At 44.7% G+C, this 13844-nt stretch overlaps 1 protein-coding gene across 2 annotated transcripts in view; it reads left to right on the forward strand.

Moving 5' to 3' along the window:
• The window catches only part of lrp2b (low density lipoprotein receptor-related protein 2b), a 116444-nt gene that overhangs the window by 20151 nt on the left and 82449 nt on the right, over positions 1-13844 (forward strand). For both annotated transcript variants that reach the window (XM_029629670.2, XM_029629669.2), the window contains exons 21-31: positions 274-552; positions 945-1187; positions 3916-4038; positions 4343-4459; positions 4736-4932; positions 5037-5217; positions 8723-8971; positions 9276-9484; positions 9792-9976; positions 10443-10671; positions 11209-11386. In XM_029629670.2, the coding sequence (XP_029485530.2) occupies positions 274-552; positions 945-1187; positions 3916-4038; positions 4343-4459; positions 4736-4932; positions 5037-5217; positions 8723-8971; positions 9276-9484; positions 9792-9976; positions 10443-10671; positions 11209-11386 (2190 nt within the window). The remainder of the gene's footprint in view (positions 1-273; positions 553-944; positions 1188-3915; positions 4039-4342; positions 4460-4735; positions 4933-5036; positions 5218-8722; positions 8972-9275; positions 9485-9791; positions 9977-10442; positions 10672-11208; positions 11387-13844) is intronic.

The following is a 13844-nucleotide window of genomic DNA, read 5'->3' on the forward strand; positions in this document are numbered from 1 at the left end:
TAAAAATCAACCGAGCCTCAAGTCACACAAGTTAAACACAGACATTGCTGTATTGATTTGTGCATATAAAAGCTTTTGACATGGTTCTGCAGCATTTCCTCTGGGTGTTATGAACCAGACACTATTTCTCTCTCTTTCTAATAATAAAAGAATACATGGGTTTTATTAAAAGACCCAAATATGTTTCTGCGTGTCTTTTTTTTGCACATCTTTTCTCCACATCTGTTTCTCGTCTTTCTGCGTCGTATTCATTTCATCCTCTCTGCCTCAAAGTGTTCAACAGCCGGTGCAACATGGTGCCAAATGGCCGCTGCAGCCACTTCTGCTTCCCCGCGCCCTCCTCTAGCCGCGTGTGTGGCTGCCCCTACGGCATGAAGCTCCAGGAGAACCAGAGGGACTGTGTGAAGGACGACTCAGAACCCCCTATAGACACCAGCTGCGGAGACTACTCCTTCCCCTGCGACGGGGGCCGCTGCATGCCCGACTCGTACCGCTGCGACGGGGTTAAAGACTGCATGGACCAGACGGATGAGGCCAACTGCACTGACACAGGTGGTGGCACTAGAATACACGTTTAGCATCCTGGCAATGTGACTCAAACGGAGGCCATCTCGGTCAGGGATTCTTTTGTTTTAGATCTCTATGAGTGGGGGACCATGGAGGCATTTTGTGTTTGAGTGGGAGTGTGCGAAGGTACATGTGCAAGATCGTTTGTGGTTTTCATTAGTGTATGTGTTTATGTGAAATAATGAAAACTGTACGAGCGGGTGTCAAAAGTGTTGTGTTAACATAGAAAACATGTTTGTGTGTGAGATAATCAGCATCATGTAACTGTATCCTATCGTGCTCCCAAAGCAAACAAACACAGACAGCCCAACAAGTTTGACCTAATGTCCTCCTCTTCATGCTTCTTTCCTCTTCTCCTTCCTTTACCTGTTTACCAGGCATGACCTGCTCCCCGTGGGCGTTCACCTGCGACAACAAGCACTGCATCCTGTCCGGCTGGCGCTGTGACGGCCACGAAGACTGTGGCGATGGCTCAGACGAGGTCGACTGCCCCACACGTCTGCCCTTCACCTGCAGTTCAGAACAGTTCGCCTGCACTGACGGCAGCAGATGCATCCCCAAAGCCTGGATGTGTGATGCTGACAAGGACTGCAGCGATGGCTCGGATGAGAGAAACTGCAGTGAGTAAAAGTGTGTGTGTGGGGGGGCAGTGCGTGCTAACCAAGGTTGCCAGGTGCACAGTGTTTCCTCCGACACATTGGTGCGGCTGGCTTCCGGGTTGGATGCGCGCTGTGTTAAGAAGCAGTATGGCTTGGTTGGGTTGTGTATCGGAGGACGCATGACCTTCAACCTTCATCTCTCCCGAGCCCGTACGGGAGTTGTAGCGATGAGACAAGATAGTAGCTACTAACAATTGGATACCACGAAATTGGGGAGGAAAAGGGGTAAAATTCAAAAAATAAATAAAAATAAATAAATCCTATAGGATTAGTGATTTTTCTAATCGAATCCTATAGGATTTTGTAACCTCTATTAGATTCCTATTGGAATCCTATTGCACTACTTTTTCCCTTTTGGAAATCAAAAGTAATCCTATTGGATCCTGTGGGATTAACACACTCCTATTGGATTTTGTGTCAACTATTGGAATCGTATTGGGCTACATTTTTCCTATTGGCAATCCAAAGTAATCATAGTGGATCCTATAGGTTTCGTAGGATTTTGTCACCCCAATCAGAAGTGTTTTCTTAATTTGACACATTAAGTTATAGTTTGTTCTCATGTGTTCCAGTACAATAAAATAATGTAATTGACAACATTTTTAGTTGATCGGAAAAAACAGTTCTATATTAATTTCTGTTTTATTCACCACAACACAATATGGGAGAGTATCAAGGGTGTTCATTTGAACAATGACCACCAGTACAGCACACCTTTTTCGACAAAACTCTCAGTTATTTGATTTGATTCTTATTTATGCAACTTCTCTGTGAATGAGACATTACAATGTGACATACAATACTATGTACAATGTTTCCCTATAGAATGCACAGCATCTTTACATTTCTTATATGTAGAAATAAAATACATTTACCTACAGTAACACAATACATGAATCCAATAGAAAAATCTGAATGAGATAAAATCATATAGGATAGGTTCCAAAATTTGATAGGATTTTGTATTGGATTCTAATAGGATTTTTTTCATTCAAATCCTATAGAATTATTTGACTAGGGATATGTTTACTTGCCTGACGACTCAAACGGAATTCTTCCGCTGCTATATGTTCACTACATACTTAAATCTGAGACTGCCATCATTGAAGTTGTTTGTGTTGATGTCAAAATGAGGGGTGTTGTACAAAACCAATGAATCAGCGATTGGATTGTCACGGGATTCTTCTGTTGAAGGAGAGGCGGACCAAAATGCAGCGTGGTTGAGGTTGATGTTTTTTAATACGAAAACTAAACATGAACATAATACAAAACAATACACGTGGAAAACCCAAAACAGCCCTAGCTGGTGCAACAAACACAAAGACAGGAAACAATCACCCACAAAACCCAACACAAAACAGGCTACCTAAATATGGTTCCCAATCAGAGACAATGACTAACACCTGCCTCTGATTGAGAATCATATCAGGCCAAACACAGAAACAGACAAACTAGACACACAACATAGAATGCCCACTCAGAACACACCCTGACCAAACAAAACATAGAACATACAAAGCAAACTATGGTCAGGGTGTGACATGGATCATCGCTAACCAATCAGGGTACCAAAGCCAATGATGAATTTTCTAAATTAAGCTTTACCTAGGTGTGTTCAACTTCTGACTCTGGCCGAACCCATCTGTTTCTGGGACCAATCAGAATGGTTAGAATGTGTTTGCGTTGTAGAAATGGTCAGGGAAGTACTCAGATCCAGACTCATTGCGAACAAGAAATTAACATCCGTTGGCGTAGCGTTTGGACGGAGCAAGGAATTTGGGTAGCCAGGAAAATATTTCACAGTATATGATTGCCTTGCGGAATTGTACTGAACTACATTGTTGATTTGTGTGTTATTTTATTTGAAGGTGCAGACTCATCAAGTCCTAACTTCTCATTTCTCAAGCCTTTATCCTCTCATACCTTTAGCAAACAGACATGATGTTAAAGGGATAGTTACATTTTTTTAAATAAACTAAAACGTGAACTATAAGGATTGACCTCTCTCTTAATAAATCTGTCAGGGATTGTTCTGCCATTGAAATCCGTAGACGGGCCTTTTTTCAGGTCGCCTTTAAGTCCAAACTGTTTAAACTTTTTGGGGGCTGAGATTTTTCCTGGGATGGAAAAACACTTTTAATGTAAACTTAAAGCTGCAATATGTAACTTTTGGAGGCGACCCACCAAATTAACATAGACATGTGAATTATAGATCTGTCATTCTCATTGAAAGCAAGTCTAAGAAGCGGTAGATCTGTTCTATGTGTGCTTTTACTTTCGATTTTGTACACCAGCTTCAAACAGCTGAAAATACCATATTTTTGGTTATGGAAAATATATTTCACAGGGGTTTAGATGGTACGATGATTCTCTACACTATACTTGCTTGTTTTGTCCCATAAACTGAAATTAGGCGAACTATTTGAATTTTCGCAACCAGGAAATGGCAGAGCGATTTCCGCATAATGCACCTTTAAACGACTATACCAGATATGAAGTATGTAGAAAATATAATGGACCTATATATTTTAACTAACAATCTTTACCGCCAAGATGGGAGGCCTCTGAAATGTATCTCAAATTCAGCCGTGTCGATGGGCCAACTGTGCCCCCTGCCACACCCGTGTCACATCAACCACCTAAGCCCAGTTTTGATTCAGAAAAAACCCTGCTCTGTCTCTTCTGACAGATGGGACCATCGCTACGTGTGAGCCTGGGTACTTCTTCTGTCCCGACCACCGCTGCATCTACAGCTCCTACGTGTGTGACGGAGACCAGGACTGTATGGATGGCTCCGATGAGAAGGACTGTGGTACGATGAGTAATCTAAGACTATCCTCCTTCGTGTGCTCTGCCACTGGGATGCATAAGAGAGAATTAGTTCTATTCAATAAGCTTCTATTTCTTTTTAATAAGCGTCTATTTCTTTAAGTACTCTTGTTAATCTAAGTTTTGTATTCTGCAATATTGTGCAATGTTTTTCCCCCACCCTTTCTATTTCTCAACTATGCTCTTTCTTCCCTCTCATTTTCATACTCTCCCTTCTCCTCCCCTCACAAATCCCCCTTTCCCTCTTCTCCTTTACCACACCTCCTCTTCTCTTCCTCTCCTCTCAGAGTTCTCCTGTTCATCCTATGAGTTTGCCTGTGCCAGTGGTGACCATTGTGTCAGTAGCATCTACCGCTGCGACGGGGTCTTTGACTGTAGGGACCAATCGGATGAGAGCGGCTGCCGTAAGTCAACTCTACCCGCTTCCTGTACCATCATCCTGAGTTGACTCAGATTTCGAGTCATATGACAAATTCAGTTTTGTTTTTCCCGTAGGAAAAATAATTGCTTTATACTTCCTAACTTTGAGTATGGCTGTGTTTGAATTTTATTGCAAGGACTTATCAAGCCAAATATTTGTGCTTATCTGAGATTGAATCGTATATTAATTGTATCACATTCAGCCCTCCAATGTCCTTTATGGACTCCTCAATCAATGTGTTAATTTCCTACATCTGCAGCCACGCGAGGACCTGGCCTCTGCCACAATGATGAGTTCCAGTGCCAGACGGACGGCCTGTGCGTGCCCGACGAGTGGGAGTGTGACGGGCATCACGACTGCGAGGACGGCTCGGACGAACACAACTCGTGCCCGCCTGTAACATGCCTCATCAACTATTTCCAGTGCGCCAACGGCAACTGCATCTCTCCGAGCTGGGTGAGTGAGTGGATGGGTGAATTAATGAATTCATTTGATTGGACAAATTTGAAACGCACGGGAGTGTATCGACTTGTTTCCATCGTGGTCATTGTTATTATCAGGTGTGCGACGGCGACAACGACTGCAGGGACATGAGCGATGAGCAGAACTGCCCCACGCCTCCTTTCATGTGCCCCTCGGGCCAGTGGCTGTGCCCCACCGACCAGGTGTGCATCGTCCTAGGGAAGGTGTGCGACGGACAGCGGGACTGTCCCAATGGAGCTGATGAGTCACCCCTCTGCAGTGAGTGACAAGGACGTTTCTAGTTTAGAAGTAGTGTATGACATGTAATAACTTTCAGGTACACAAGTGAAGTCATTAAGAAAGATGCCTGCACACCGCCGAGTGCTCCCGCAGTGTTATTGTGCAAGGTTTTGACCTGAAGGTAGTAATGAGAGATTAATGCTTTTTGAGTTCGGTTTCGGTTAGATTATTAAAATACAATATTTTTTTTACATTAAATGCACTATGCATTATGTGGGTTGAATGCTGTAACAACACAGAATATACGTACTAATTCAAGTCGCATGAGGGTAGCCCATTACTGCTTATCACTAAGTGATATGACTTTTATAAGTAATATAAGTAATATTAACCATAATTTATTCACATTACTTTTATAAAATATTTCAGTTGTGTGCATTAAATTAGTTTTATTTGTGCATTCTTCTGTATTTTCACTCCCTCTAAGTGTCTGCCCCACACAGACTGCACAAGTAGACTCGCAATGGAGCGTGGTCATTGTAGTTAATTCAATTGAAATCAAATCAAAATTACCACGTTTTCTGTGCTGAACTATGTAGAACAAATGCCTGTTGGAAACTACAACTCACTACTACACTGAACAATAATATTAACGTGTTGGTCCCATGTTTCGTGACCTGAAATAAAAGTTCCCAGAAATGTTCCATAACCTTAATTGAGCATTTCTCCTTTCCCAAAACGATCCATCCACCTAAAAGCTGTGTCATATCATAAGAATCTGATTAATCAGCATGATCATTACACAGGTGCACCTTGTGCCGGGCACAACAAAAGGCAACTCTAAAATGTGCATTTCGGTCACACAACACAATGCCACAAAGTTTTGAGGGAGCATGCAATTGGCATGCTGCAGGAATATCCACCAGAGCTGTTGCCAGAGAATTTAATGTTAATTTCTCTACCATAAGGCGTGTCCAACGTCGTTTTAGAGAATCACAACCGCAGACCACTTGTAACCATGCCAGCACAGGACCTCTACGTCCGGCTTCTTCGCCTGCAGGATCGTCTGAGATAAGCCACCCCGACAGTTGATGAAACTGTGGGTTTGGACAGCCAAATAATTTCTGCACAAAGTTGTCTCAGAGAAGCTCATCTGCGTGCTCGTCGTCCTCCCAGGATCTCGACCTGACTGCATTTCGGCGTAGTAACCAACGTCAGTGGGTAAATGCTCACCTTCGATGGCCAATGGCACGCTGGAGAAGTGTGCTCTTCACGGATGAATCCCGGTTTCAACTGTACCGGGCAGATGGCAGAAAGCGAGTATGGTGTTGTGTGAGCGAGCGAGCGGTTTTCTGATGTCAACGTTGTGAACAGAGTGCCCAATGGTGGCGGTGGGGTTATGGTAGGGCAGGCATAAGCTAACATTGCATTTTATCGATGGCAATTTGAATGCACATACATACCGTGATGAGATCAGGAGGCCAATTGTCATGCCATTCATCTGTCAACATCACCTCTTGTTTCAGTATGATAATGCATGGCCCCATGTCTGTACACAATTCTGGAAGCTTAAAATATCCCAGTTCTTCTATGGCCTGCATACTCACCAGACATGCCACCCATTGAGCATGTTTGGGGTTCTCTGGATCAACGTGTACGACAGCGTGTTCCAGTTCCAGCCAATATTCAGCAACTTCGCAAAGGCATTGAAGAGGAGTGGGACAACATTCCACAGGCCACAATTAACTGCCTGATCAACTCTATGCCAATGAGATGTGTCACGCTGCATGAGTCAAATGGTGGTCACACCAGATACTGACTGGTTTTCTGATCCACGCCCCTACTTTTTTTAAAAAAAGATATCTGCGACCAACAGATGCATATCTGTATTCCCAGTCATGTGAAATCCATAGATTAGGGATTAATGAATGTATTTCAATTGACTGATTTCCTTATATGAACTTAAACTCAGTAAAATTTGAAATTGTTGCATGTTGCGTTTATTATTTTGTTCAGTGTACATCGCACAGTTCGGGCTTGATCTGATTTCACACAAAAAAAGACAAATTGAACTGACATAGGTCAAGTAATTGTTTAAAAATGCTCAGCACTACCTGAAGGTCTTAGTCAGGCTGACAATGACGTTACATGCAGTTGTCTCTGACTTTGCCTGTCTGTTTCGGTGATTGAAGTTGTATTCATTTGAACAGGAAAAATACAAAATGAAAGAAATTGCTCAACAAGACAACTGATGGGGTGTGAATAGACATTACTGACCTGTCTCTTGAAAGGTCACCTTATGTGTTTGCTCCACTTTCCTAGGGTATATTGACTAGCTCCTCAAATGTTGATGTTAAGATTGACATGTGATATACATTTTTAAAATGGTCATGAATGTTGAGTGAAGACATGTTTTAGTCTGTCCATGTTAGGTGAGGGCTCCATGCAATAAGGAGTAGTGGTACTAGCGTGACTTTAACATGTGACAGCATACACTCTATATGCAGAAGTATGTGGACACCCCTTCAAATGAGTGGATTTGGCTATTTCAGCCACACCCATTGCTGACAGGTGTATAAAACCGAGAACACCGCCATGCAATCTCCATAGACAAACATTGGCAGTAGAATGGCCTTACTGAAGAGCTCAGTGACTTTTTCAGTGACGTTTCACCGTCATACAATGCCACCTTTCCAATAAGTCAGTTTGTCAAATTTCTGCCCTGCTAGAGCTGCCACGGTCAGCTGTAAGTGCTGTTATTGTGAAGCAGAAACTTCTAGGAGCATCAATGGCTCAGCAGCAAAGTGGTAGGCCACACAAGCTCACAGAACGGGACCGCCGATTGCTGAAGCGCGTAAAAATTGTCTGTCCTCGGTTGCAACACTCCCTACCGAGTTCCAAACTGCATCTGGAAGCAACGTCAGCACAATAACTGTTCATCGGGGGCTTCATGAAATGGGTTTCCATTGCTGAGCAGCTGCACACAAGCCTAAGATCACCATGCGCAAAGCCAAGCGTCGGCTGGAGTGGTGGAAACGCGTTCTCTGGAGTGATGAATCACTCTTCACCATCTGGCAGTCTGATGTAAGAATCTGCGTTTGGCAGATGCCAGGAGAATGATACCTGCCCGAATGCATAGTGCAAACTGTAAAGTTTGGTGGACGAGGAGTAATGGTCTGGGGCTGTTTTTCATGGTTCGGGCTTGGCCCCTTAGTTCCAGTGAAGGGGAATTAACACTACAGCATACAATGACATTCTAGACGATTCTGTGCTTCCAACTTTGTGTCAACAGTTTGGGAAAGACCCTTTCCTGTTTCAGCATGACAATGCCCCTGTGCACATAGTGAGGTCCATACAGAAATTATTTGTCGATCTGTGTGGAAGAACTTGACTGACCTGCGTAGAGCCCTAACCTCAACCTGATCGAACACATTTGGGATGAATTGGAACGCCGACAGCGAGCCAGGCCTAACGAGTCATTTATCTCTACTGTCCCTGAGCAGGTGAACCAATAAACATGCCTCCATGTTTGTTCCCTCCATAGACCAGGAGGACTGCGCATTGAACAATGGGGGCTGCAGTGACGGCTGTATCCAGGGACCTTTCGGAGCAGAGTGTACCTGTCAACCAGGCTACCAGCTCCTCAACGACTCCAAGACCTGCGACGACATCGACGAGTGTTCCATCCCAGGCTGGTGTAGCCAGCAGTGCTACAACGAGAGAGGCTCCTTCCGCTGCACCTGCTCAGACGGCTACCTGCTAGAGGCCGATAGTCGCTCCTGCAAAGCCACCGGTAAGGGTGCAACCTGACATTTGAGCTGTTCGTTCATTGCTATTTGCACTTCGACAGAATACATTTATCTTTAGAATTTTGAGGTGAAAGTGATGTGATTATTTTGGCATTACAGTAAAAAAACAAATCCCAATCGTTTTTATTGGCGAATACAAAGTAAGATATTGTTATGGAAAAACATTTGCCATGTAATGTTAGCAAATATTTGTTATTACAATACATTTGTATTAACCTAAACTCTAACTCCCTCTAATCTATTGTGAAATGCTTTTCTTGTACTTCCTATTTATTTGTTAACCCGCAGACCCCACAGCAGCCACGCTCCTAGTTGCCAAGCGCAGTCAGATCATCTCCAACAAAGTCAACCTCCAACCGCCCCTCATCCACCCTGTGGTCAGCGGTTCCGACATCGTGACCGTTGACTTTGACCGCTTGACCAGCAGAATCTACTGGGCCGACGCCTCGCTGAAGAAGATCTTTACCTCCTTTCAGAACGGCACGGACAGACGCGAGGTCTGAGAACATACGTTAGGAACACGCTGAATGATGGTTATTTTTCGGTTATTGCTCCAAGAAAAAAAGCCCTCGTCCAGTTTTTAATAACAAATATAGTTATTTAACATACATCAGAATGCTGTGCCTTATTAGCATTCTTAATATTTCATCCGTATTAACACAATATAACAGTATGACCTATATGACGCGCTGAAACTACAAAATACAGTGCGTTGTAACGGCAAGAATTCAAGTACATGAAATTGAACTCCCCTAGGGTCTACAGTGTTCTAATATGCCACACTTTGTTCTTCTGTGGTTCTAGGTGTTCTCCACTGGTCTAATGGTACCGGAGAGCATAGCTGTGGACTGGGTGGCGAGGAATCTTTACTGGACCGACTCGGTGATGGAGAACATCGAGGTGTCCACTCTGGAAGGCCGCTTCAGGAAGGTTCTCCTCACCAAGAACGTCACCAGCCCCCGTGGACTGGCTCTGGACCCCCGAAACCAGTAAGGCCTTTCACTGCTAACCATAGGAACACAGCAATGATTGAATGATCAGTAACACTGAAAGGTACCTACATAAGGATTTTATAGCACATTCATTAACCACACATAGCACATGTATTAACCATACATAGCACATTCATTAACCATACATAGCACATTCATGAGCAGTAGACAATAATTCATTAAATTCCTGTCAACAAATGCTCAAATTATGAATGACTTAAGTTACTTAATTACTGCTTATGAATGTGTTATGCTGTCCCTTTTTAGGAACCCTTCAAATAAAGAATTGCTAAATTATCCAGCACCACTGCATTTGACTTTACATGTTGTTCTTTGAATCATTATTGTGCATTATTTGTCTCTCTGTTGAGTTCTCGACATCTACCGTATTCACTGCACAATCACAGCACAGCAAAGGTTACATTTTTTTATCATAATTGATTTGGCATTTGACCTTTCCCAGCACCAACGTTATGTTCTGGTCAGACTGGGGTCAGAACCCAAGGATAGAGATGGCCTACATGGACGGCACCGGGAGACAGGCCATTGTCACCACCAAGCTCTACTGGCCCAACGGTCTGGCCCTGGACTACACCACGCGCCGGGTCTACTTTGCTGACGCCTACCTCAAGTACATCGACTACTGCGATTACAACGGCAACAACCGCTTCCAGGTCATGGCCAGTGATATGGTGAGCATGGGTAAAACCAGCAGGCTGAGGTTGTCCTAAAATGGACACTGTACACTAGTATCTTATTCTTATTGTAAGGGCCCATGAATAATTTCTTCTCATGGCACTACTTCCTACAGTATCGCATTCATTGTTAACACTTAATGCAGATGGCAATGCATTGTAATGCTGTTATAATGCATCGTAAGACTTGAGCATAAGCATTTATGACCCTTTATAATGTCTTAGTATCATCTCATGTTTGTGGCTAAATAACTGCTATATAAATACATGATAAGTTGTATAGTAAGACATTATAAAGGCTCAAACTATAACATGTAATTAGTTGTGATAAGTTGTATAATAGGACATTATAAAGGCTCAAACTATAACATGTAATAAGTTGTCATGAGTTGTATAATAAGACATTATAAAAGGCTCAAACTATAACATGAAATAAAGGTTTGAACACGTTGGCTTTCAGTAAAGTGTCACCCTTTTATCCTTTATAAATCCCGGTTTCTCCACCACTCTGTCCTTCCCCCTACCTCTCTGTAGGTTCTTCAACACCCCCACGGTATGACCATCTTCGAGGACCACATCTACTGGTCGGAGCGCTATACTTACCAGGTCCTGAGGACCAACAAGTTCCACGGGGGAAACACGACCACCGTGATCACCAACGTCTACCAGCCCATGGGCATTGTCATGGACCACCCCATCAAACAACCTGCAGGTAACATTCAAACAAACAGTAGGTACTGTTCCAACAAATTCTGGATGACATTCTAACAACCAGCAGGTAACTTTCAAAGTACGTCCATAAAACATTCAAACTTACCATTTGTTTATAGTGGATAGTGCTGAACAATTCAAATAAATTCTGGTTATTGTTAAATTATTTGAATTCCATTTCGTTTTTTTGTTTGTTGGTGAGGGCAATGCACAGTTTCTCTAGAGAAATCAGATCAAGCCTGAACTGTGCGTTGTAGTAGGGAGTTCTACGTATGTCACGTTCGTCATAACGAGGAGACCAAGGCACAGCGTGATAAGAATACATTCTTCTTTAATTAAGAAAGAACACTTAACAAACTATAACAAAACGACCGTGAAGCTACAATTACAAGTGCTGACAGGCAACTACACATAGACAATAACCCACAAAACCAAAATGGCAACCTAAATAGGATCCCCAATCAGAGACAACGATAAACAGCTGTCTCTGATTGGGAACCAATTCAGGCCACCAATTTCCATTTTGGTTTTGTGGGTTATTGTCTATGTGTTGTTGCCTGTCAGCACTTGTTATTGTAGCTTCACGTTCGTTTTGTTATTTTGTTAGTTTGTTAAGTGTTCTTTCTTAATTAAAGAAGAATGTAATTCTTATCACGCTTCGCCTTGGTCTCCTCGTTATGACGAACATGGATCAACACGGCGAGGATCCACAGTCCAGAGCCTCCGGTGATGGGCCATGGTTCAGCTCAACAAAGGCGGAGGGACCAGTGTAAAGATGGGGGTGGCGTCCAGAACCAGAGCCGCCACCGAGGGTAAATGCCCACCCGGACCCTCCCCTATTTGTTCAGGTTTGCGGTCGGGTGTAACGGTTCTCTTGTGGTGAAGGAGAGTCCGACCAAAATGCAGCATGTAGATTGCGATCCATGTTTATTCAACTAACGTAACACGAATCTAAATACAAACACTACAAAGCAATAAACGTAACGAAAACCGAAACAGCCTAATACTGGTGCACATACACACAGAACAAGGACATCAAGACACTAAGGACAATCACCCACGAAACACTCAAAGAATATGGCTGCCTAAATATGGTTCCCAATCAGAGACAACGATAAACACCTGCCTCTGATTGAGAACCACTTCAGACAACCATAAACCTAACTAGAACACCCCACTAAGCTACAATCCCAATACATACACACCACATACAAAAACCCATGCCACACCCTGGCCTGACCAAATAAATGAAGATAAACACAAAATACTTCGACCAGGGCATGACAGAACCCCCAAGGTGCGGACTCCCGAACGCACCTCAAAACACTAGGGAGGGTCCGGGTGGGCTTCTGTCCATGGTGGCGGCTCTGGCGCGGGACGTGGACCCCACTCACTCAATGTCTTAGTCCCCTCTCCTCGCGTCCTTGGATAGTCCACCCTCGCCGCCAACCATGGCCTAGTAGTCCTCACCCAGAACCCCACTGGACTGAGGAGCAGATCGGGACTGAAGGGCAGCTCGGGACTGAGGCAGCTCGGGAGTGAGAGGAAGCTCGGGAGTGAGAGGAAGCTCGGGAGTGAGAGGAAGCTCGGGAGTGAGAGGAAGCTCGGGAGTGAGAGGAAGCTCAGGAGTGAGAGGAAGCTCAGGCAGGTTGATGGATCTACCAGATCCTGGCTGGCTGGTGGTTTCGGCAGATCCTGGCTGACTGGCAGATCCCGGCTGACTGGCAGATCCCGGCTGACTGGCAGATCCTGGCTGACTGGCGGATCTGGCAGATCCTGGCTGACTGGCGGATCCTGGCTGACTGGCGGATCCTGGCCGACTGGCAGATCCTGGCCGACTGGCAGTTCTGGCCGACTGGCAGTTCTGGCAGATCCCGGCTGACTGGCGGATCTGGAAGAGTCTGGTTGACTGGCGGATCTGGAAGAGTCTGGTTGACTGGCGGATCTGGAAGAGTCTGGTTGACTGGCGGATCTGGAAGAGTCTGGTTGACTGGCGGATCTGGAAGAGTCTGGCTGACTGGCGGATCTGGAAGAGTCTGGCAGACTGGCAGATCTAGAAGAGTCTGGCTGACTGGCGGATCTGGAAGAGTCTGGTTGACTGGCAGATCTGGAAGAGTCTGGCTGACTGGCGGATCCTGGCAGACTGGCAGATCTGGAAGAGTCTGGCTGACTGGCGGATCCTGGCAGACTGAAAGATCTGGCTGCTCCATGCTGACTGGCGGCTCTGGCTGCTCCACGCTGACTGGCGGCTCTGGCTGCTCCATGTAGGTTGACAGCTCTGGCGGCTTCTTACAGACTGGTAGCTCTGGCGGCTCCGTGCAGACTGGCAGCTCCTTGCAGACTGACAGCTCCTTAGACTGACAGCTCCTTGCAGACTGGCAGCTCCTTGCAGACTGACAGCTCCGTGCAGACTGGCAGCTCCGTGCAGACTGGAAGCTCCTTGCAGACTGGCAGCTCCT

The sequence above is a fragment of the Oncorhynchus nerka genome, linkage group LG23 (assembly GCF_034236695.1).
Source record: "Oncorhynchus nerka isolate Pitt River linkage group LG23, Oner_Uvic_2.0, whole genome shotgun sequence".
In the NCBI taxonomy this organism is placed as follows: domain Eukaryota; kingdom Metazoa; phylum Chordata; class Actinopteri; order Salmoniformes; family Salmonidae; genus Oncorhynchus; species Oncorhynchus nerka.